Source organism: Erithacus rubecula (genome assembly GCF_903797595.1).
Source record: "Erithacus rubecula genome assembly, chromosome: 9".
Lineage (NCBI taxonomy): Eukaryota > Metazoa > Chordata > Aves > Passeriformes > Muscicapidae > Erithacus > Erithacus rubecula.
This window is the reverse complement of record NC_136660.1, coordinates 9,220,369-9,245,959: the sequence shown is the minus strand read 5'-3', so window position 1 is coordinate 9,245,959 and position 25,591 is coordinate 9,220,369. Positions and strand designations below refer to the sequence as shown.

The window sequence follows — 25,591 nt, the reverse complement described above, 5'->3', positions numbered from 1 at the left end:
CCTGGGGAGCAGAACATGCTGTGCCAGCCCTGCTGCTCCCTCCAGAGCTCACTTAGGCACTCACCATCTTTGTGGCAGCTCCTGGGACACTTCTCCTAGGAATTAAAACCCCTGCAGCCTCTTCAGGGGCTGAGCCTCTCCAGATGTCAGTTCACGTCCTGCTCATTAGTCTATTAGTGCTGTGCTGTCTTCTTACAGCCCTCCTGCTTTGTGTTAACAATGTCTCTGCCCAAGCATGAAAACCAAACATTAGACCATTGTTTTTGGTGTTAGCCATTTGGGCTCAGCCCCCACAGAGCCCAAGTGCTGGCCTAGTGCTGATCCTGTGTGATGCAGCCACCCATGGGACAGACACCTGGGACAGATGCTGTGAAGGTCCCAGTGTTTCACAGTACCCAGTGCTGAAAATGCTCTTTCCTGCTCAGCCACAGATCACCTGAGCCTGCTGCTCTAGCAGCTCAGGCATCCTACTGATGCTTCTCAAATCCTGTAGATTCTGCTCAGTAAGGAGCAAATACAGCAAATACTCAGTTCTCCCTGTGTGATTGTCTGTCCTTTTAGATGAGCAGTTATGTCTGATATCAGAGAGCTCTGTTCTCCTCAGAGACAATTGAGAAGCAACTCAAAAGCTCCCATGTTATCTGATAAAGTCTTAATCAGCATGAGGCAATGAGGGTAGGAGTCCATGAAGTTGGCAGTAGAAGTCCTCACAATCTTTGGGAAATGGGATTCTGCTGTACATGCCTGACCATCCAGCATTTGGGGTGGGAGTAATGCTGCTTGCAAACAATTGGTTACCTCATCTTTTTACCCTGTTTGGTGCAGTTTAGTGCTCCTGATTTCTTTCCTGATGAATAACTTCCTCTACAAAAGATCACGATTAAATTTATGTGGTCATTCAAAATAATTCACTGCTTATATTTCTCAAATATAATAGCTCAAATATAGCTGCCCAGGAATGATTGTTTGTCAGCTTCTGTTATGGCTTTTTGGATGTGTGTTGGTTAGTTATGACTTGTCACATCTGTCACATGAAGTCTAATATGAATACACAGGTTTGAAGGCTTCTCCCCAGAGCTTGGTTGCCCACTGCAAGCCAGCACACACAAACAAGCTGAGGCTGCATGCTGACCTGGCTTATCAGCACCCTGGTTCTGAGCTGTCTGCTCCAGCCAGGCCACAATTCACCAACGTGCCATGGGTGGTGAGGAAGCTCCTTTAAGAGGACTAATAGCTGCTTTGTAGTGATTTCTGGTTTTTCTCTCCTTAGCTTCTGGCAATAGAGGTGAACACACCGGAGAAATTCAGCTCGACGGCTGACGTGGTGATTCGCTTGCTGGACACCAATGACAATGTCCCCAAGTTCTCATCTGACTACTACATTGCCAGGATCCCTGAGAACTCCCCAGGGGGCTCAAATGTAGTAGCTGTTACAGTAAGTTTCATTCACCCTTTCAGAATGTTATTTTTTCTGGGTGCCTGTGGGGACAGTTCAAGTACCTCAAAAATAGTGGACAGGGCAAGCAGCAAATCTTACTCGTCATTTGACTTCCAGACCAAACTCTAATTCCTTTCCAGAATCAACAAAAAAAAACCAAAAAAAAAACAAACCAAAAAAAAAAAAAAAAAAAAAAACACTTCAGAAAAAAAAAAAAAGTTTTAGACAAATATTATTTAGAAAAACAAGGGTCATCTGCTTTTAAGACAAATCACATGGCCCTTGAGTATTAAGACAGCCTCAGCCAAATCAGTGCCCAGTGGGAAGATTCAGTTGCGGCTAAGTGGAATTGGATTTACTGGATTTGCTTGCTTAAGTGTGACTAAAAAGAAAACAAGATGGCTGCTTAGGAGGTATTAGTCTCCTCCTCTTGGGAGGAACCTCGCTGCTAAAGGCATAGTTAGACAGTTAATGAGGGCAAGAATATAAAATTAAAGTGCTTAGGACCAGAAAAAAAAAGATCCTTATGTTTGTATCTTCTCACAGCAGGAAAAACATGCCTATAAATTTTCCAGTATCTTGCATTTCCATACAAAGACAGTCAGGGCCCTGAGTGCTGGAGGAGCATTTGCAGCTGCCTACAACTGCTGGGACTGGAAACAGTCCCCATGTCACAAAGCCAAGAAAGCTCCTGGCCACCTGGCCTCGGTGGGGGATGCAAGTCACCTTGCAGAGGCCACAGGTAAGGGTGGTGGAGGCAGGTTGCCAGAGATCTCCAGCACAAGCTGGCAACAAGTAAGAAAGACAATTAAATAATCAGAATAATAAAGTGCTGAAGGCAAATTTTAGCAATGGAAGAATGACAGGAGTGAAACTTAAACAATAGAGAAAAGCTTATTGCATGAAACTAACAGGAAAACTATTAGAGACTCTTGAGCACTACTATCTTTGAGGTAATAGGAATAAAAAATTCCAGGACATGGGCAGGAAAAAAAAAAGAGATTTAAAAAATGTTTGCAGAAGCAACAAAACTTCTGAACCAAAGTGCAGAGGAATGTGTAGCTGAGGAGCCCATGTAAAATTTAGTCATGTGCTGTCAACTCAGTACTTGACCCAGATTCACAACTATATGTGAAAAACTAAGATGTTTCAAGTACTCAGAATGGCAATTCTGGAGGAAGCCCCAGGTATGCAAATGTTTTAAGTAAAGTTAAACAATACTAAACTAGGCTGGGGTAAAAATTATGGGGTTAGAGAATCTGACAATCTCATGCCAAAGGACAAAACAAAAAGCCAGTAAAGCCACAGGTGTGTTATGTTAATCATGCAGGAATCAAAACCATTGTTCCACTTCTCAAATATTTAAACAGGAAGGTGAATGAATCAACCAGCACTACAATGAATTTTGATGGCCAGATACAACTGTATCACCCCTCCTCAGAGCTATCAGAGGAGCAGGAGCTTATGGAAATAGCTGCTACCAAATCAATAGCTTTCCTAAGCCTGAGCTAAGAAAGGAAGCCAACAGGAGTATGAAACAAAGATATCATCTGACATAGTTTTTGCATTATTAAAAGTCACACACGCACAAGAGTGATTAAAATATAAACAAAGCTGAAATACAATGTATAGATTGAAACATTTGTTATTCATTACTTTAAATTGAATCAATTAAACAAGCAGAAGCTTAAAAATACTCTATATAAAGTAAATAATTTTGTCTGGGGAATATCCATGAATGTTTAGCTGGTAATTAGGAAGGTTTGGGAGCTGGCAGTGCGTTCATGTCACCGAGATGATCTCCATCTCTATCAGAGGAGGGTGAGTGTGGGTGGATGGGGCCATCTAGCGTCACTGTCCCTGCCAGAGCCCCCAGGCACAGGGACAGCACTCCCGGGCTGCCAGGGACATTCCTGCTGGTACCTCGGGCACCCTCTAGGTGCATAGTTGCTCATGCAGTTTCCCACTAAAAATGTGATGGCAAAGAGAGTGAAAAGCATTTGGGCCTGTTGTTAAAAGAAAAATGAAACGTTTCTTTTTGCATTTTAGTAAAACTCTCTTTTTTCCTTTTCTTAAGGCTACAGATCCAGATTCAGGGCTCTGGGGAGAAATCAAGTACTCTATCTATGGAACAGGAGCAGATCTGTAAGTAACAAGTAAATAAATAAAATTAAATAACCTCTAAGCAGATTTCTAAAATAATTTTAAAAGAAAGCTAGCAGGCTCCTTCTTGATCTGCTCATTTCCAAGGACATTTATGCCATGTTCTTTGTGAGTTCTGTGAACACAACAACAGTAAATCCACTGTGATCATTAAACATCTGCTTCATGAACCCAAGGAATTCTACCCATAAATCCCCAAAGAGATGTAAGGCAGCTGAAGTATCAATACACAGGATTTGTTCAATCACCATTTGAAAAACACTTGTAAGAGAAAGAAGGGTTTTGGTCTAGTTGTGAAAAGTCAGTTCTACAGAAAAAAAATAATCCCTCGGTTTTTTCCCCCTTCCCTTTCCATATGGTTTTACAAATGCTCTTGTCAAAATAAATCAAGGAAGACAAGATACTCAAGGATATAAACTTCAGCTTTGGAGGTCAGCTGCATTGGGTGTTAAAAGCCTTTCATGTGTTTAAACATAGCATTTCCTGCATCAGGAAAAAGGGAATCTGATGCTTACTTGATTTAGTAATAATGCTTCTGTCCCTCTCCCTGTCTTTGGGGGCAGTGGTGGGGGTAGAACATCTTGAAACACTGGTTCTTTCACACCATGTCCATCCCAGCTCCCAAACAGGGATCAATGCATGGCTGTCACAGATATTCCTGCTGGAACCTGCAGCTGCAGGGCAGGGCTGCAGGGCAGAATGCTGGAAATGAATGAGCTGTTCAGGCACTCATCTCAAGAATCTTTTTTCCTCTGTACATTATCCACCTGGAGCTAAAGCTGAACTCCTCTTGTTAAGGTGAAAGCCGTTTAGGAGGCACAATCAAAGTCCAAAATCCAAAATGTTAAGGGTGAACCCCTTCTGTAGCCAGAAGGATACACATATGGGAGCATTTCCACGATGGATTATTTTGAGCTCTACACTAAGTCTTTAAGCTAGCCGCTAACTGCACAGAGAGAAGCAAGAAAAGGTCATGTCATGCAGGCAGACCTCTTAGGTTTAGAATGTAGCAGCTGGTGGAAAGAAGCATGAGAAGGTTGTTGACAAAGGATTTAGGGGGGAAAAGATTGTAAGCACAACTTTATTCTGATTGGCATTTTGGGGATGTTCAGATTCACTGTTCTTATGCTGTTGAATGAAGAAATTATGATGTGAATGTTTCTTTTCCTTTTTAAGTATCTTTCTTTGTTTTCCTAATGCCAGAATGGCATAGCTCTGCAGGGCTGTGTTGATTTTCTAGCCCTGGCATCTCTAAATCTGCTGAACACACAATTTGATTCAAATAGGAGAATTTCAACTAGAGGCACGATATTTCTGTTTGGGGTATTATATCAGTGGGTGTGCAGTTGTGTGGGCAGAAAGATGAGTTGTACTGGAGTAAGAGAAATAGTTTTAATTGTTGAAGATGAAACCAGTTTGATGGTAATCCTACTTTGGTAATCCAAGCTGCCAGTGGGAGCACTTCTATTCTTCCACTAAAAGGAATGATGAGAGTCCTGTCTGCATGGCTAGGCTGGGCTGGGCTGAGCTGACAGCACAGCACTGTCTCCTACACAGCTGTGCCCACCTCCACATCTTGGATTTCATCAAAACTTGTATTTGTATCTAACAGAGTTAGGAGAACAACTGAAGATTCTGGATTGCTAAATGCCCCTTTTATAATCATTCTCAATTGCATTCACAGTTGGAATGCAGAAAATATCTTGCTACCCTGTACATTGATCAAAGGATATATAAAAACTTTAATCTGTTAAAAGCTCTGCTGCTCTGGAGCCTACACTGGCAGTCCATTTTAAAAAGACACTGTGTTGGTATCTTCTCTATAAATCCAAACTTTGGGCTGACACTTTTGACAGTGTCTCTGTAATTACAAATGTGTAAAATTGAACTTGCAACAGATAAATCTGAACACCCACTCCATCCCAGTGTCAGTCTATGGAAAAATGATTATTTTTGGAGAAGATAATTTGCCCTGTAGTTTGGGAGATTTATGAGCAGATTGTTTTCCTACCCATTCTGAGATGTGAAGAGTTTAAATATGATATGCATCACACTTCTTTTAGATATTTAGGTGATATAAATCAATCTTAATTTATGCAGGACATAATCTATTACACTTTTAAACTGGAAAAAAAAGGTAAAAATAGGCTTAATGTTTTTACTTTTAATGCAAGGAAATCACTCTGGGAGAAGGCCACCACATTGAGCATGTACTAAGGACAAAGACTTTTAATGGAAAAAGCAGCTAAAATGACACAAGAGAGAGAAAAGTATGAGACACTGATAGTTCTCTGGTTTTCAAGCCTAAAGAAACTAGACAAAAACCAGGTAGAGTAAAGGATTTGGAAATATCATCCAGAGAGGAACTAGGTGGAGAGTACTATTGTCTGGGCACACCATTTCAGTGTTTACACCCCAGAACAAAGGTGGGCTCTAAACACACATTAAGTGACCAAAAGTCTTCTCTTGCTTCTTTTCCAGGTTCCTAATCCACCCATCAACAGGTATAATTTACACCCAGCCCTGGGCTGTACTAGATGCTGAAGTGAACTCGAAGTATAATTTCTATGTGAAAGCAGAGGACACAGATGGGAAATACAGCCTGGCTGAGGTGTTTATCACCGTGCTGGATGTCAATGACCACTCTCCAGAGTTCAATGAAAACATCCAGGAGAAGACAATGATCATTGGGTCACCGGTGAAGATAGAGGTGAGAGATGGCACCGTGTGTCACAAAGCACAGTGCCCTGGAAAAGCCCTGGCTCTGCTGCTTGCTCTCAGGGGTCATGATGAGTGTCTGGAAGTTGCCTTTTCTTGCAGCTTTATTTTGCACATCCGTTTGGATGTGACAAATGGATTCAAGTGTGGAATTATAGTATCTACTGGCTGCTGAGAGGGAGAAATAAATTCTATAGGCAGAATATAAAACCCTGACACAGTATTGGAATGATCAGTTTGGTGGAGGATTCTGGATTATACAGTGATCACGAGAAGCCCAAATAAGATAAGTGAATGAAAGCAAACGGTTTTGAACACTTAACCTTTCTGACACCCCTTTGTGTTCAAGCACACAACTTAGTTCCCTCCATTTTGAAGAAGCATATTCAATAATCCAGTGTGGAACAAAAGGTGAAAAAATGCAGTAACAATTCCCAGGCAGAGGTGGAGAACATCCTATGTTACACACATTTAAATGCATATGATAAAGCCTGATCACACAACACCAAATGTCAGCAGAATAAATACCACAGCACAAAAATTAAGGCAGCTATATTTTATGGCATGGAGCTAATCCCATTGATCTTTATCACTTCACATTTTGTTCCCCACACTGTGAGAGGCTCCCAGCTGAGGACCATTTGCATTCTACAGATAGTTTACAGTTCAGTTTTTCCTCTGATTTTATTTCATCTCAAATAGAAATCACTTATAAAGAAAGAAGCCTGGTCCTGCTGTTTTTCACTAGATAATGTAGCCTAGTTTCCAAAATGAAATGAAACAGCCCAGTCATGGCACAGATACTATTAGAAGTGTCAGAAGCCTTTTGTCCTCTGCAAAAGATACAAGCAATAATACCTTTGTTTTTCACACTTCCCCTACCAGGCTATAGACCAAGATGCAGAGGAACCCAACAACATTGTGGATTATTCCATCATGCAAGCAGATCCAGCCAATGTGTTTGACATAGACCAAAGCACTGGGGAAATCAAGCTGAAATCCTATATCCGATCTCTGGACATCATCCACAACATCACAAACAATAAAGACTGCATATGGTCACTGGTGGTCCAGGCCAAAGACAGAGGCTCCCCATCCTTTAGCACCACTGCAGTTCTGAAGATTGACATCACAGAAGAGGTAAGCAAATGTTCTAGAAAAATCCTTGTGGGAGAAGATCCCTGAAAGGCACCAAAGGGTAGACATTGCTCACTCCATTTCTGAGACTTTCTTGGCAGCTCTATTTTGTAGAGTGTTTCTATAGCCTTGTGGTGAAGTTGGATTCTACAGCCACAAATGTAAAAGATATTTTGATCAGAAATATTGCAGAGGTACAAAGGTAGGAGCATAATGTAATTGGGAGATAAGTTTTTTGTTAGAGATTGTTAAATATGAATTGAGGAATATAGACTTCTGAGAGTAAAGGTAAATCCTGACTGCTAAATTTCTGCTTTTTTATTTTCATCCAGGAGAAGAAAAAAAAAAACCGTTTTCCCTTACAAAAAGTGAGTGGAAAACAGCTGGGTCAGAGTGAAATAAATCAAATAAATCAACCTAAGGGACATAGGAAAAGTGAGAAAAAACATTACAGAAATGCTTTAAAGTACACAGAATTTTGAATGGGAGGTTAATAATTGCAGTATTATTAGCAGATGAAACAAGAAGACTCTAGAAGTCTCTTGCACATGTAGGTTGAGATTTTCCTTAGCCCAATTTTACATCAGCTGAAGAACAAGCAGCGATTTATGGTGTGCAGTGCATGCTTGCACGATTCTTATTTATTGTAACTGCCTTGCCATGCCTTTAACTAGGCACCAGCAGGGAGGAAATGGACTTCAAAGCAAATGAGAAACACATCATTAGCCTGACAGTCTCTAGACCACACACACAAACTGGGCAAATCTCATCCTACTGCCAGCAGCTGGCCTCCTCTTTGCTGGTCACAATGCTCCCACTGCTCTTAGGTCTGTTATAATCTTTCTCTGTTCTCTCCATCTCCTCTTATTCCACTGATACTCCTTATCAGGCACATTCATATGATGGTTTTTGTTCAGAGTTCAGAGCCTGCTGGACTGCCAGGGCCTTGGGTCTGCCCTGCAGGGCAGTGCTGGCATGGGGCTGCCTTTTGGGGCCAGATGCCCTGTGGGCATGGGCTGGGCTTGCTGCTGCAAGGCTCTGCCATGTGGGGCTGGGGACTCTGCATGCAGGGTGTCTGTGGTAAGTCTAGATATTTAGCTGTTCTTCCAGATACAAAGGAAATGCACTGCTTAACACTCAGATTTCTCAAGGAAATAAAGTTTTGGTGGGTTTTATACGACAAAAAAGAATTGCTGCCCACACCCAAGAATAGCAGTACTTGCCCTCCCTGCCTTGCTTCCAGGCTTCTCACAGGCTGCACGTTTCAGGATTGAGTGGCACTGTCCTCAGGCATGTCCCTGCTGGTGGCCAGCAGCCTTCCCTCCCCTCCTGGATGAGTGAAACCTCTCTGTCAGCTGTGGGGCTGACACCCACACCTCCCCTGATGGGGGACAACGTGTCCCTGAACCAGCTAATGAAGGACAACTGCAAGGAAAACAAAAGTAGCTGATACTTTGGGATAAGGAATTTTCTGAATTCCCTTCTAGTGCTTGAAGCAACAGTAGTACCTGCTGAAAGATGGTGTATTGTATGAAGTCCCCTGTCTGCTGCCTTTTCTCCCCTTGCAGGGGTACATGTTTGGCACACAAAGTGAGGGAGAGCTCTCCTCACAAAGTCTAAAGGGGAAGCAGAGAAGATGTGATGACATGCACACACAGTTCTTTTCCTTCTTCCCATGCTCTTCTTGATGCCAGGTCCCAACAGAGAATCTGAGATAGCAACAGCATCTTCTTTCTTCAAGTAGGTTTCTTCAGCAGGATCTGGGCTACTAATCTAGTGTCACATCCTCCATTACCTTTTGTACTTGTCTGTATTACTTCTTCCATTGCTTGCAAGGATTTGGGTTGGTTGGGGTTGGGGGATTTTTTATCCCATAGCATCCCATCTTTTTTGCAGAAACAGATTTCAGTTTGCAGGCACATGAGATGCAGTGCCAGTCTCCAAAACCCTTGGTCACTCCCTGTGTCCCAGGGACAGCACAGTCACTGCAAACACTTGGTAAAGAAGACAATCTCTTGGTGTAAGCATATTGCATACACACACTCTTTCTCTGAGGCTGTGACAAATGTGCATTTCATCCCTCTGTGCTCCAGCTGTACAGAGGCTCTTATTTTGCTGTTTGCTGGGCATTTATGTATTACTGATTTTGGATAAGGAGGATATTTTTGAATGCATCCTCTAGAGGTTTCCTGCAGTGTTAATCACAGTAAGTAATTAAACAGGCATATTTTCTGATTAACATTTACCATTGCAATTAGCACAAGTCTGTGCCCTTCGAGAAGGATGCCTTGTGGCTAAGTTCAGCAGTATTGCACATCAAAAGGACCTTCTTGTCTTAGAATAATACAGTGCTAAAAGAATCCAAAGGCCTTTTAATTTAACTGATTCTGATTTTATGGAAATTGGTATTGAGGGACATCTGTTAATACCCTATTCTTTCACAATAAATAAAAAATATCCTTTCACAGAATAAAAAACATATGCTGGAAAAGCCAGTCTTTTTCCATCCATATGTCTTACTCAGAAATCTATTCCTGCTGCCTGATATTTTCAGAGAAAGCTGATTCCCACTCCTGTTCTGAAGGTTGGCCTGATGGGGGCATCCCTTGGCCTCTTGATGACTTCACTGAAGTTCTGCAAATGTAGAGGGGGCGTTTATTTACACCTCCTCAAGGACTGAGGATTAAGTCCATATTTAGACAGCATAATCTGCAGTTCTTAATAGCTTTGGCCACTCATTTAGACTTCTAAATATAGCTGGTGAGTCTCAGTTTTAGATTGCCCTAACTGAAAGGTTCGGCACAAATCTTTGAAGTAACATGGAGATCTCTTCTCTCATACTAATGGCAGCTATGGGAGCTGTGGTTGATGGCACTGAACAGCCCTTGCCACATTTGCAGAGCAGTTAGCCTCTTCTTTCCACAGTTTCATGGACTTCAAAAAACTATTGGTTTGATTTGAGAAGTCTTGCCTCATGCTGGTGTTTGTATTGCAAAGTGATGCAAACACAGCCTCAGGGGCAGCTGGTGCTCTCCCTCAGATCATGAGTCCCTTCTGAAGCAAATCTCCTGATCATGCCCACATACTGTAGGATGGCCTGTGCCTCACAGAGCTCCAAGCACAAAGAGTGGATTTCTTTGAGAGGTAGTCCCTCCCTACAAGCAGGCTAGAACAAAACCCCAGAAACACTGAATGTGTGGAAGTGGGCTCCTCAGAACCAGCTGGTTCATTGCACAAATTGTACTGATCCACTTGCTCAAGCTGAGCAGCCTGATTTGTCTGCAACACAATCATTGAACCAAACATTTAAGATCGAGTCCAACTAATCCAGCACTTCAAAGTCCATCACAAAACCATGTCCCTTAAGTGCCACATCTACAAATAATCTGCAGTAGCTTGGGCTCTTAACAGGCTCGCCTACTTACTTAGACTCCTAAATATAGCTGGTGAGCCTTAGCTGCTCTTGTGGCTGAAGAGCTCAGCCACATTCCTTTTGGGTCCAGCTTCTGGATACTTAGCCCATATGCTCTGCTCACTGAAACCCACACATTAGGAAAGGCTCTTGAGAAGCTGCCACAGCAAAAAAAAAAAAACAAAAAAAAAAAAAAAAAAAAACCCAAAAAAAACCAGCCAACAGAGCATTATCTTCTGTGAGCAGTGGTATTTTAACTCCCTTGATGGCTGTTAAGAAAGTGTTTCTTCCAGGTTCTGGCCCACAGAGATATGACAGCTTTCATTTAGCCATGTATCTGCTTTTATTTATATATGTACCAGAAAAACCAGTACCTTTCAAAATGCAGCATGCCTTTGAGGAAACAACATCTTCAGCAATTGCAAAGTGGCACTAATGTTGAGCTGGCTACATGGCACTGCTGGTAATTGACACAAGGACTTGATGTTTTAAATGTGCACTTCCCATAAGTCTCTCTGCAGCCTGGCTAAGATTTTGACATTCCTGGCTGATATTGCAAGTTATTCCTCCTATTTATCCTGCCAGTGTCATGCCCATGACAAACAGAAACTCTCCCACTGTGTGCTTACAAAATGCCTGATGTTTTTATGCAGAAGAATTGTTGTCCAAGGCTAATGCCAGGAAAAGCTTTGTACAGTAGAGGTTAAGTAACTGGAATAGAGGCTGAACCAGCTAGCTGGTAATGGGTTTAGTTTTGGTACTAATCATCTCTTCATCACTGGAAGCTCTGAACAGATGCCAGACTTTCTGAGACCACAGGATTGAATGAAGCCAAATGTAAAAACTCTCCACACAATTTTTATCTGTTGTTACCTCCGCAGCTGTAGTAGATGGGCAACACGTACTTCTGTCTAATCTCATTTATTCAAGGTTTTCAAATACCTAGTCAAATACTCTTCTGCCATCAGTGCCTTCCTATAAAATAGATCTTGACAAAACTCGTAACAGGTGGACTCAGGTCACGTACCACTTAGCAGGGTTTATCTGACACTTAATTCATCTGACTTTCACATGAAGTTAAGTAAGACAGGGTAGAATTTCTATCCTCTGATAGGATTTAAGTACAAAAAATCCATGTAATGCAGAACAGCAAAGCTGATGTGAGTCTAAGCTCCACCAAAGTCATGGGCCACTTTGCTTTTGGTTTCTAGTTCAGGTCCATTCCTAATTAAACACTGGAAGAACTCTCTGCACAACAAATTGATGAAAATTTGTCCCCACCTGCCCAGTGACACAATCTGTGAGTTTCACTAGCATGTCTTTGCCCCTTTCTTGTTGGTAGTGGGACACATTCAGGGTAGGAGAAACATGGGCTTGATAATGTGCTTGAGGTAGTTTGTGAAAACACAGAAATTAAGGCAAGGAGGTATTTATTAGCTAATTTACATGCCCCAAGTTTACAGATGTGACATTAAAGACAAAAGGTACTCTGAAGCACTCTCTGGGATACTGTTAGTCATCTTTCCCCACAGATTGGGGAGGGTGGCATCCTAGATTAGAGTCACACAGGGAAATCTGTCTGATCTACAAGTCCGAGGTTCAAGTCCAAGCTACTCACAACGTTCTCCTTATACACACTGCATTTGATACCCATTTTAGCACTGCTCCAGAGGGGTCCTTTTCTCCCCACTGACCAAAAGCTGGGAGCTTAGACCTCTAACTAAAATGCAGACCACTAGGCATGCAAAGTTTGGGTGAGGATTCCCTCACAGAGTCAAAGACAGGGGACTGGGGCACAGTGGGCAGCCCTGTCATTCTGCAGTCACACACCACTGTGGTTACTCTCAGTAACCAAACCTGCATGTGAATGTGCCATTTCTGAAGGATCTCCTGGCCTTGCATAGCACTGCTGTCTGTTCAAATACCACCTGTATGCATGATGAACTTCTCTTGGGAACACAGTCCAAGGATGGGCTACCATGCCCTGAATAAGGGTGATCTATGTGCCATGCCTCTACCTTTTGTTCCCCAATCAGCCAGGTGTTTATATGTGCTTCCTAACTTCTTTTACTGTTTCTGGATTCAGTTCAACGTCATTGCAACTGCCTCTTCTCCTGTGCCTAGTTCAACACTTAGCTCCCTTTATTTTATAGGCTCTCTATCCTGTACACACTTCAGCCTAGTTCCCCAGCTGTATTTATAATAGATACTGGCCTCTTTCAAATATAACCATGTGAGGGTTGACCATTTCTCTTATTTTTGATATTTCCAGATCAAGTCCAGGGTAAAATCCTATATTTTAGGCCTCAAGAAGCGTCCATGGACAATATATGGAATATGCATGAGTGGCGTCCTTTCCACCATTTCTGTTACAATGGTGATCTCCACCATCATGTACTGGAAAAGTGTGAAAAGATCCAAGCTCCACCCACAGGGCAAAATCCGCAAAATAATACGGGGACCTCCAAGACGCACAGTGTGCTAAGCTGGAAAGTGAACTGGCCATTCATTTGTCCTTAATATGCCATATGTAGCTTATCTCATTGCTGATTTCTTTTCTTTCTATAAACAAAGCTCTTTAGCTGCACTTATCTCCCGTACCTCAAAGAGTTTTGTTATGTCTGTAAAAGAGTACTTGAAAACAGAATGCAGCACGTATCTGCTAACTACTCATTTGTATACTGACATTTTATAAGCAGAAGTTTCTCCTAATCCTTTTAATGCCATGCTCAGTAATTGAGCCTATTTTTTTCTTGCTCCATTCTTGCAAGTTAAACACTATTGTGACATGCAGGAATCTGTCCTAATTTGGTGGCAGCACTTCTGTAAGCTTTTGTGTTCAAGTCATCTACCTCACAGTACTATAATGTTTACCCAGTCTCCAGCCTCATCTAAATTATCTACCTTTGGACTGGACTGGCTTTGTGACTCTCATTTTTTTTTTTAGAGACAACTTCCATTATAACATATATATGTAACATATTTTGGACAAATGAAATTTCTGGGTCACTGTCTGTCCCCTAGAGTAAGTCATGTGTTTTCTTTGTACTCCTTTACAGACTCTTCACAAAGGGCCTATGGCCACCTTTTTGATGCAAACTAAAGATAACCCCATGAAAGCCTTAGGAGTGCTAGCTGGTGTCATGGGCATAATGGTGCTGATAACTATCATGATCTCTACTGCCATGTTCTGGCGCAACAAGCGGTCCAACCGAGTCATGCCGGTGAGAAGGATCATTAAAAAGAGACAGATGCCGCCATCCCGCACAATCAGGATGGAGTGGCTGAAGTTCAAGAGGCCCAGCAACGCTGCAGAGAAATTTGTCGTCGAGGAGGACGCCAAGAGCCTACACAATGAGAACAGCAACAACAACGTCCAGGCTCTCCCCGTGCCGCCGGCAGCCCCCCTGCCCCCACCGCCCCCCGCCCCGGGTCCCCGGGGCGATGGCCCAGGGTGGCAGGTGCCGACCGTGTCCGGCTCCCTCACCCCCAAGCACATCATCAAGCCACCGAAGAAGAAAGGTCACAGCAGCACCCACAACGCCCTCGTGTCAGAGCTCAAAATGAGGTTCGAGAAGAGGAACGCAGCTTTCAGGGAGCCCCACATCTAGGTGCTCTCAGCAGCCCCCAGAGACTGCAGACTGTGGCTGGGCATGGATGTTTCTATGTGCTGTCTCCTCCCTGTGTCTGTCAGCACCCCGTGAACCAGAGCAGCTTCTCGCTGTGGTAGCCACCCCTCACCTTCCACAAGCACCACGTGCTACAGAGTCACCCCTGCAGAAGCGCTGCCTCTGTCCAGCTGCCACCGCGGCTCCTGCGCCGTGTCCCGTGGCTCCTCCTGCAGCTGTGTCTGACCACGGTGCTGAGTGCACCAGCCAGTCTCCCCGGTGCACAGCGACTCAGGCTGCCCCTGCTTTGGAGGTCTCTACCCAGAGCTCAGGTTCTCAAACACGATTTCTGCAGCCAAGGCCCTGGTGGATGATGCTTCTGACCTTGTCTGGCAGATGGGTTTGAGGTGTCTGAAAATGCATCAGTAAGATCCCAGACCCATTTTTGAAGATGTTGGCTGGCTGTGGCAGCAGCACTGAGTAAGATGCAGGTCTCCTACAGCAGTGACACTGCCCTGTCCCCAGAGCACACCGTGCTTTGCAACAGCTGGCGGAGCGATGTGCTCGTGGCCTGAGTACCTTCATTCCCAAGAGGTAAGAGGGCAGGCTTGGAGAAATCCTTCCCTCTCCTGCAGCTTACGCTGGGTTTTGCCAGAGCACATTGACATGATGCTGCACTTTGCTTCTGCCCTGGACTTGCCTGCTGAGGAGGGATGGGAGGGGCACCTCAGCCTTCCCTGGACCACCAGGGGCAAGATTTGAGGACAAAAATTCAATAGCAGCGCTCACTCAGCACAGCCTCCTTCTCACACTGTGCTCCAAAAGAGGGGGAGCCCAGCAGGACAAGGACATGCAAAAAAACACAGGGAAGGCAAGGTAAAACTGAGAGGTAAATGGTAAGTGGAAGACAGAGACAAGTGCTGGAAAGTTGCATATGTTGGCCAGGGAAGTGTCTGGAAAGATCCTGTGGTGTTGTACACTGCTAGCAGAAGGTGTCAGGGAATATATTTCATCACCTCTCCTGGCTTGTTGTAGGGACTGGTGTGTGAAAAATAAGGTTTCCATAAAATATTCAGGTTTTTCTTATCAGTACTTTTCAGTGAATTAAACAACAGTTAATGGGAGGGGACTGGCAGGGCAGCTGACAGGTTTTTTTCCTGTTATATGACAGTAAAAAGGCACCCAGAGCAGAGCACTTTCTTCACTGGATCTACCACACAGACTGCCCTCAGGTTTGTTTCTGAGGAGATGTTTTTCAGCTGGGCCTGGCTCTTTCCCATCCCCTGGGGAGAAAGCAGCACTGACTGAGCTGGCTGAGGAGCAGCACTCTGCACCCTGCCTCTGAGACCCAGCCCTGCAGAGAAGCTGTGCTGTCATGGTACCAGGAACATCAAGGTGGGGAGCAAGCCTGACAGGACACACCGTGTTAATCCAAGGAGTTCATGAGAGTTCTCCAGCTGTCATTTCAGTTGAATCAGCAGACCTGGCCCTCGGGATCTCCTCTCACTCCAGTAGCTGAAATAGTTCTCCTTTTTGCACCAGGATTTCATCAGTTTAGGAAATAGCTGGTTGAATATGAAATTACCCACTTACAAGGAAAATCTTGTCTTTTTTAACTTCAGGTCAATCTGCCTAGAAGCCATAGTGCTCGTGGCTCATGTCACCCGTGAGCTGAGCCAGCAGCTGTAGCCAAGAGGTGCAGGAGAGTCCCAGCTGGGGGCCATGGCAAGAGCACTGCTCCCAGAGCCTGTCCTGTCACATCTCTCCTTTTCTCTACTGTTTTCTTGCTTATCCCTACTCCTGGGGCACTGTGATTTGAGGCCCAGGTTCTCACCTGTCCACTCACCTTGTCCTTGTCCCCTGGCTATAAGCTGGCCGGAGGGAGGGGACGTGCAGCCCCTGACCCCACTCCTGCTGCCCTGTGCAAGCACCTGCCTTCTGCTGGCTGAGTGTCCACAGGTTCTGCAATGTTCCCCACAGTTCATGATTTGCTCCCCATACCACTGTCTTCCCAGTGTTGTGTTATTGCCAGTATTCAGTGTTCATTCTCTAATGAGGAAAGCCTATAAAGACCATTCAATTAAGTCAGATTTAACAGGAATTACTGGTTTATAGTTTTAGAGATTATATTTAAGAGGCAATAAAGATGTTTTATTACCATGTTGTGAGACTCTTTCCCAGTTACTCTGTATTTCAACTTCAAGGAGATTTTTTAATAAATAATTTTTTTTTAAATCTGCAAAAGGTGCTTCTGTGCTTGGTGTGATTCTGCTGGCAACGATGCCTTGTCAACACCTGTTACATGACCAGACAGCCACAGGCAGCCAGGCCACTCTTTAGGATGACCAAATGGATTCTTCTGCAGGCTGTGAGTCAGGAGAGGGGCTGTGGGGTTTTTGGACACCAACAGGCTGGAAGGAGAGGAGGTGAGAAGCAGGATGCCATTGGCACAGGCCATGGGCAGGGTCAGAGGGAGCTCCTGTGGTATTACAGCCCACTGCAGCATGGCCCCAGGGGCAGGGAGGCAGCAGGTCTGAGGCCAGTGTCCAGTGTCTGTCATGAACTTCCTCCATGTGCTTTTGTCTTTCCCTGGCTATTTCCTCAGGGTGATTCACCAGCTCTCTGCAGTCTCCACAGTGTGCTGTTGTCCATCCCTGCTGACTGTGGTAGAAGAAGGCCACTCACCACTGACAGTGCTTTGTTATTTACTCCTCCCCACCCATGGCCCCACACTGGTCTTCAACCAGCATCAGCTCATGTAGCTCTGTATTAGCTGTGTCTGCAAGGGCCTTTCCCAGGACAAGGTTTTCCTGCTTGGCCAGCTGCTTCTGTGCCTTCCTCACCACTCCAGACCCCTGGAATTTGTACTGAAGCTGCCTGGCCTCCTCCATGCCTGCAGCCAAACCCCACAGCTCCTTGGAATCCAGGTTACTTTGCAATTTGAACTGTAAAATGACAGAGATGAAGCAGAGGACCTCTGTGTATTCTGAAAACCTGTTGTGTTTATTGTTTTGACACTAAAAGACTGACAAGATTAGGAAGTCCTGTGAAGTATTAACAGCAAGAGTCAGCAGTGACAAACAGAGCTCTGTTCAAAAGCTGTGCAGTACGGTACAGCAGAAGGAGATGCTGGGGGAGGAATCATAGGGCCTGAGGAGAGCCAGCATGGAAAACACACACCAAAAAACAAAATGCAATTAGAAAGCCAAGCAATCACAGCATGAAGCTCACAACAGCTGGGGTGTCTACTCTAGATTTTTCTTTTTGAGACGATCTATAATGCATATAACAAGGGCTGTGGGTCTATGGGCCACATGCTTTGGTTGTGCTGAAAAGCATGAGATCAAAAAAAGAAAAATAATAAGTCACATGTCCTCAGACCCCTGAGAATCACAGCACTGAGCTGCTCCACAAGCAGGAGACAGTCATTTCTACATAGATCTTTGGGCTTTTCTGCCTCTGGCAAAAGAGGCAAGCTTTGGTTTCAATGCAGCAGGACAGGCAAGCATCTGTCTGCATTTAGGGAATGTGCCTGGCTTGCATCTTCAGATTCCAACCCCCGGCTCCATTGTTCTCTGCCCCTGTCCACTCGTCCCACCAGCCTGGTTCAAGCACTTGCACTTTTCCTGCTTGTGGTACAACCAAAGCTGTGAATCTCTTAGGGCTGCGTAAACCTTAAGGAGTAGTTAGAAGAAAAAAAAAAAAAAAAAAAGAAAACAAAAGCAAAACAAAAAAATCCCACCCCGAAACCAACACCTCCGGTCAAAATAATTTTTTCTCCAACTATTATAAAATCTCTTGATCACGCTGACGCAATCCTCCCCACGATTTGCTGTTGCTGGGCTGTGACCACAGCCGCGCCCGGCTCCCGTCCGCTCCCAGGAGCTGGCACAGGAGAAGCTGGCACCTGGCACTGAGGTGCGGACACACACAAATAGTTACAGACACACCTGTGTGGGTGACTGAGGGGACACCTCTGGCCTTCGGGCACAAGCATCGCAGTTGGTTCGGGGTTGTTTTTTTGTTAGTGCTGGTTTTCTTGGTGTGTCAGTGTGCGTTGCTCCATGCAGTGCCGCAGGGCAGCGCGGAGCTACGGAGGCTCAGCTCCTCGCACAGCTGCGGCCGGACAGCCCGGGCACCTCCATCCAGGGCTGCCCCGGCTCCTGCGATCAGCGGCGCCGTGCCCGAGCCCGCGCCGCGCCGCGCAGAGCCGCCCTCTCCCCGTCCTTGCGAGAACCAGCCCCGGCTGCGGCCCGAGCTGCCGCGGGAGACGCCGCCGGCCGCGCCTCAGGGCGGGCAGGCCGGCCTAGTAGAGGTCGGCGCTGTTCCTGTGGGGCTGCCGGGGCTTGCCGGGCTCCGCGCGGTCCCGGGCGCCGCGGCCGCCCTCGGGGCGGCAGAGCCCGTCCTCGCTGCCGGCGGGCAGGCTGTCCAGCGTGCTCTCCTTGCTGCCCGCGGCCTGCGCCGAGCCCCCGCGGCGGCGGCGCGGGCAGGCGCTGGGGCAGCGCGCCAGGCAGCCGGGCAGCGCCTCGGCCGTGCAGGCGTACATGCCGGCCGGCACGGCCAGCACCATGGCGCACACGATGACCACGATGTGGATGAGCTTCTCGCGCTGCTCCATCTGGCTGACGTCGCTGCCCGTGACGAAGACGACGCACTGGCCCTTGCGGGGAGCCTGGTTGCGCACGGCCACGCACACCTCGTACTTGGTGGCGGGCAGCAGGTCGGTCACCGAGTAGGTGTTGACGCCGGGCCCGATGTAGATGGTGTCCTTCTGGGCGGCGTCGTAGCGGCCCACCAGGAGCGTGTACCAGGTCTCCCCCGGCTCGGCCGCCGCCGCCGCCGCCGCGAACCACTCGAGGGTGATGCCGTAGACCGTCTGCTTGGCGATGCGCACCTCGACGTGAGCGCCCGGCTCCGCGGGGCCCGGCGCCCAGCCGCGGGGCGTGGTGGAGGCCCACGGGGCCACCACGCGCAGGCTGATGGCCACCGAGGTGTTGCCCAGGAAGTTTGCGGCTGTGCAGGTGTAGTTGCCGGCGTCTGCTGGCCGTGCCGCCGGGATGAGCAGCTCCGAGCGCACGGTGTCCTCGCTGATGGGCTCCGTGGACACTGCGGGCAGAGGTGAGGGGGTCAGCACCGAGCCATGGGCAGCCCCAAGGCCGCTGTGGGACGGGCCCGCCCTGCCCAGGGTGAGAGGAAGAGGGGCACGGGAATGTGCCAAACCCCGCAGAGCTGACAGCAAAGTGTCTGTCTGGAAGGCGATAAACGCACCGGGACACCCAGGCTTGGGAAACGTGGAGTGTGTCCACCCCTGACCCAGTATGAGCTGCTGTGGGCAGAGGCTGAGCTGCCCATTGCCAGCAGCGTTCTTAGGTCAGGGCAAGCCAGGAGAGGCGCTGGGGAGGCACACCTACATTTTGGACACATGCTTAACATCAAAAATGTCAGCCTCAAGAGGCTCAGACCAAAATAGGTGTATGAAGCAAGTAAGTGCTGGGCTGGAAGTGAAGTGCAGTTTTAAAGAACAGTGTGCAACCCTGTCATCTACCCAAACTGAGGTGTGTGGCTGTGGTTGAGAAGAAACTGTATGTAATTAATCAGCATGGGCTTGTGGAAAGTCACACAAGTGCTGCTACAGCGCTGCAATGGAAGCAAATATCAACCCAGGATTAAGGGCTAATGCTATCCTATTTAGTTTGCTGGCTTATTAGGGACACACAATCTGTGTGCTGGCTGCCTGTATTGTCTTATTACCTTACCTGATGAAAATAGCAACTTGTCCTATTGAAGGCTCTCAGTAAAAATAAACATGAGGGAGGAGAAATTGGAAGGAAAAGGTCTCACAACACCTTTGCTGAAGAATACAAATAAGCGAGACTTCAGGAAAAAAACTTCTGTTTCAGTTGGTAGAACATGAATGGACACAGGCAGGAAACAGGGCTCCACAGTTTTGTGGTTTGTGTAGTATTTCTTGAGGGAATATGTGGGAATAGTGTAGGAACACACAAGTCTGTGTATATGTGTGTGGACTCATACAAACACATTTACGTGTAAATACAGTTATACAGAGTGTGAGCATATATGCATGTAGGATATAATATATAGTAAAGGATATAGTATATATATGTAGTAAACATACATGCATATATAGTAAAGGATATAGTGTATATATGTAGTAAACATACATGTATATTTAGATAACTACATTTTTATTAAATATGTACAACTAATATAAAATTAGTAGCTCCTACATCATGTATCATGAGGAAAGAGCTGTTTCTTGAAATCCACAAGTAAGATAATTGTATAAAAATGAGGCCCTGCTCCTTTTATCTTTGACTGATACCCTGTATGAAGCAGCTCTTCTTATGGTGGTCAGATGTGCATAGATGAACACGATGATTAAGATCATTTGGATTACTGCCACCACAATAACTGTGGTGCTCTAAAGGGGCTGGGTTGCTGTGGTGACTGTGATGGCCTGCAGACCTATGTAAGTAGAATAGTACAGCATAAATTTTTAATGAAAAAAGGAAGAAGAAAAAGCTTTGCTTACCATTAAATGCCCTTAAAAGTTTGAGTGCATAGGTCCACCAGACAGCTGGGGAAGGGCTGGCTTGCACAAAGCAGGTCAGGGTGATGTTCAGGCCTGCTGGGACTGTCAGGTTGGTGTCAAGGGCTGAGGTCAGGGGCTTCGTGCAGCTGTTAAGCTCCACTTCGTGAAAAAACTTCCCTGTCCTGAATTTTGGGCCTGAGCAAGTTAAATAGGAATTCATCAGAATAATAGGTGGGCCCACAGACTTGATAAACTGGACGAATCCCCGCAGGCGGCAGTCGCAAATCCAGGGGTTGTCGTGGAGAGCCAGGACGGCATTGGAAATGGCTTCCTGCGGCCCCTCCATCCTCTGGCTTCTCTGGTAGACAGGCCAGTTGTAGAAGACATCCCTGGATATGATGGTAAGCTGATTTGAGGATAGATCTAAGTAGGTCAGGTTGGGCAGATAGCGGAGTGCGTGTTCTGGCAGGACATCCAGCCGGTTGTGCTTCAGATCCAGGATTTTCAGAGTCGGGGTGTCTTGAAATGCTGTCCATGGCACCGAACTTAATTTGTTCCCTTGCAAGCGCAGCTCCTTCAGAGCTGGGAGATATTCCAGGCTCTTGATGTGCATCACTGTGATGTTGTTAAAATTGAGCCACAGATACTCCAAGGCACTAACGTTCTCAAAAGAGCCACGAGGCAATTCTGTTAGGTGAGAATTTTCTATTCTAATTTTCCGGATGTCCTGAGGGATGTTTGCAGGGATCTGCCTCAGCAGTGCAGACATGCAGAGCAAACTCCTAGGGAGGAAACCAGAAAATTTTCCAGGTCACACACCACATTTGAGGCCAATAAACCAGTTCCCTATGCAGGTCTACAAGCACTTGAATAATTATAAGGTGTTATATATAGGGCATGCATAAACCGTCCATCCATCCCTGGGATTTACACCAATTTTGCCATAAAGAATGCATCAAGTCATAAAAATGGTTATGTATGTAACTACATCTCTCAGGAAAATGAGAGAAATCTCATTCTATGCTCAAGACAGCACAATTCAAGTATTAGAGGTGGCACTCCGTGCATCAATCTGCTTGCTTTTGGTGCTCACATCATCAGCAAGTTCCTGCTGGGGCTGTCTGAGCCACTTCACTGGTGCTACAACAGGGGTAACAGTGTTCTTACCTTCCAAAGCTGTCCTGAGAACAAGAGCATCCTGTGATGCAAGATGAAACTGATGGGTTTATCTTGTGGAAGGCCAGAAGAAGAAGAAAAATATGACAGACAGGGTCCATATTCTCCTTTAAGAAAGCACTGTGCAGGGGTTTGCACCAAACACACCAACAGCCTCCAAGAAGCAAATCCTATTAGCTGTAATCTTCCTTGACGCAGAAATAAATCCTGCTGGGGATCCAACCCTAAGGAAGACATGTAAGTGTGGTTCCCAGTCCGTGTCCAAGTGCTAAAAACCACTCGCAGGACCACTCTTGGCATTTCTCCTCCAGCTGAGGGGATTCTGACAAACATATTTGTTTGGGTGGAAATATGAAGATGAAACCAAAACCACTTCTTTTGCCAAGCCCTTGCAAGTAATTAACCAGGCCAGAGTTTTGTTGTTTTTTTTTTAATTACATGGGGTCTATCTCTTACATTTTGATGACTTTTATCAAAGCAGAAAGCCATGGTAAGGGCCAGACTTACAGCTGTAATTTGCCATGGTGCCCCGTTGCACAGTCCATCCTCTCCCAAACTGTGCCTGCAGCTCTGTGCAGGGTGTGTTCTGCTCATGGTGAGTGCAAATCTGCTCCCCAAACTAGGATGCTACAGCATGGATGCATAAGCAGAAAAAGTGACACCTTTTTGCTCTGAAGTGACTCCTCCTCCCCACAGCAGCTCAGTTCTTACACCTTGGTAGTGAAAATAACAACATAGCTGTGACCAGTCCATGGGTTTCTCTTGCAAGAGTATCTTGGAAGTCAATCTCTTTTGTATAAATACAGAATTTCAGTGCTGTTCTCTGGCTTCCCTCAGAAGACACGTGCTGACTACCTTTCAGTCATCTTGAAGAACTAAGCTGTTCTGAAAAGGGATTTTGAGTAACCAAATTTATGGATCTCTTTTAATCCAAAAGGGCAGGTTTCAGTTATGCTTTCCAAGGAGTTCTGCGTTCTCCTGGGGCCATCTAGTGTGGATGGGCTTCACTGCAGCCTGCACAGGAGCACACCTGGGAAAAGGGCTGTGTCTCACTGCCCATGTGTGACGCTGGGTCACCGAGCAAGATTAGCCTGAACCTGCTTAACCTCTAACCTATGGGACCAGGATAGAATAAATATTTAAAGCGTGGCAGCTTAGAGCTATATGTGGCTCTCAGGGTTGTGCTGCTTTCAGCCTGCAGAACACACAGGCTTGATTCTGCAACGTTTAAATCAACAGGAGCCTTTATTTCATGGCAAAGCACCAAAATGAGCTGGTGGGGAAGCTTCTAGGGACTGATAGAGTGCTCTGTTTCTATTCCCCCTGGACAGGGAGCAGGCCACAAGGAGTGGGCCTGTGGGGATGCTGTTGCTGGCAGTGCCTCACATCTAACCACGAGCATATGGGGTTGTTAACAGTTTGGGGTTTTTAGCTGAAATATTCCTTATTTGTCCATGGTGCAGTATTTGATTTTCCAACAACTGCCCTGTATGCAAACATGTCAGTGAGCCAGGAGTGAAGGGGAAGGGCTGCTGGACTGCAGCACAGCCCATGTAGCAGCTATAAATCCCCCACTGGAGGGGGATGGTGGCTGCTGAGGAGTTTCTTGGTAAAGCTGATCCTATTGCAGTGGGGGTTTCACCCCTATAGCCCATCAGCTGAGGCACAAGCTCCTCTCCGTGTAACCAGAGCAATAGAGGGGAGTCCCATCAGCAGGGCTGACTGGCTAAACTGAGGATGTTGCAGAATAACAGCGACAGCTGCCATGGGAGGGTGTGTCCTTTCCTGTCATCCATCAGCCACTGAAGCAGAGGGACTCAGGGGCCCCCACTCTCACCCAGCCAATGCCACAATCACCAGTGCCTTTGGTCTCTTCCTGTGGTCTGCCATGAAAATGTTCCCTAATAAAGTAGCTATATTTTTAATAATAATAATTTTATGGTTTTTGTTCTTTACAACAATAATAAAAATCATTTTACAATAATAAAACAATACAAAGTATAACATAAAATAAAATAATAATTCCATTTAGTAGTATAATATATAATGATACATTAATAATATAATTTTACTATAATAAAATAGTATTATTTTACCCTTTTACAACAGGCAGTAACAGTAACAAATTGTTTATGATGTAGTTAGTTAAAAAACTCCTGGGTGTCAAGAGCAAATCCTGGAGTTTGCCCATGTGTGAGCTGCTGGGCTGGGGAACAGTAAGCTTCCAGCAGAGACAGAAGAAAATCAATTCCTTGGTATGTTCAGCTTTAGAGGGAATGGGACACCTCCCTGTGATGGGATCAGTGGCTGAAGCCCCCCAGATGACTGGTGTGTTCAGTCATGCTGGACAGGTGGGAGCCGAGGAATGGAGTGAGATAGGGAATTAAGAGTAAGGAATAGTTCATCAAAACCAAGACAGTGGGCAATGCCTGACATTTACTATGCTTGCAAAAATCGAGAGGAGAGGCAGACTGGTTTGTGATAAACAGAGCCAGAACTTGCAAACAGGGTGAGGGGTGCAAGGCTACCAGTGATAAGTGATAAATCCAAACCCCTAAACCAGCGAGAACTAATCCCAAGGTCTGGAATGTGCCCAAGAGGTGAGACACAGAGACAAAGTTGAGAAGTTCAAGTGCGATGAAGAGTTTGGAAGCCTTCGTCAGAGACCCCCCGACCACCCCCGCACTGGGAAGGTGCAAGCACAAAAGGACTTTGGGTTCATTTTAATGGGTTCATTTTAATAGGAAGCGAGGGTACGCGAGACTAGGCGGGGCTAGGACATGAATATGTATTAGGTGTATTGTGTAATCCTAGGCTTTTAGGGACTAAATAGAGCAGTAATTTGAAGTTTTTGGTGTGCATGCTTTGGGAAGAGCCCTCCCCCGTGCACCTCAGAGCTGGATAAAGGCATAGCTACTTTATAACTCCCATTTCTCACAAGTTATAGAGCCTTTTCCACGTATCAGGAGACACCCATCAGTGCCTGCGATTCAAGGCAGGTGAGGTAGAAAACAGGCACCAGGGAGGTTCTGGGTTGGGATGCTTTGGCTGTGCCGATGGCACAGTGGGAGGGATTCACCATGTCTAAGGCCCAAAACCTCCTTTGCTTGAAACGAAGGGCCCTTCTTTGCTACCTTGACCCCCCCTCCTCGATGGCCCATGGGGAGGGTCTTAAAGTATGTGGCAGCTAAGTCACATCTTTCCTGAAAAGTGAAGTGTTATTTATTTACAGGTTTATAAACTACTGCAGTTTCCCTCCATGTACATGTTCAAGCACAGAACAGCTGCACAGTCTCCAATGTCCTGGGATGGAAAACAGCCTTTCAAAGAGTGGTGTTAGGCAGTACCATGGGCCAATGCTCTTGTTTTCAGGCTGATATTTATTT

General features: G+C 45.9%; 2 protein-coding genes across 2 annotated transcripts in view; one reads left to right on the top strand and one right to left on the bottom strand.

The window, feature by feature from the left end:
- Positions 1–14,479, top strand: part of CDHR1 (cadherin related family member 1) — a gene marked incomplete at both ends in the record, with an annotated part of 42,248 nt that extends 27,769 nt beyond the window's left edge. Inside the window, 5 exons of the mRNA XM_079313162.1 lie at positions 1,271–1,435; positions 3,516–3,583; positions 6,083–6,311; positions 7,205–7,459; positions 13,928–14,479. Coding sequence (XP_079169288.1) covers positions 1,271–1,435; positions 3,516–3,583; positions 6,083–6,311; positions 7,205–7,459; positions 13,928–14,479 — 1,269 coding nt within the window. The remainder of the gene's footprint in view (positions 1–1,270; positions 1,436–3,515; positions 3,584–6,082; positions 6,312–7,204; positions 7,460–13,927) is intronic.
- Positions 14,480–18,733: 4,254 nt separating this feature from the next.
- LRIT2 (leucine rich repeat, Ig-like and transmembrane domains 2) lies at positions 18,734–22,306 on the bottom strand (the record flags this gene model as incomplete). The annotated part of the gene is made up of 3 exons (XM_079312369.1): positions 18,734–19,582; positions 21,030–21,811; positions 22,197–22,306. 3 exons carry the CDS (start codon positions 22,304–22,306, stop codon positions 18,783–18,785), a joined length of 1,692 nt encoding a protein of 563 aa, XP_079168495.1. The 3' UTR covers positions 18,734–18,782.
- Positions 22,307–25,591: the final 3,285 nt, after the last annotated feature.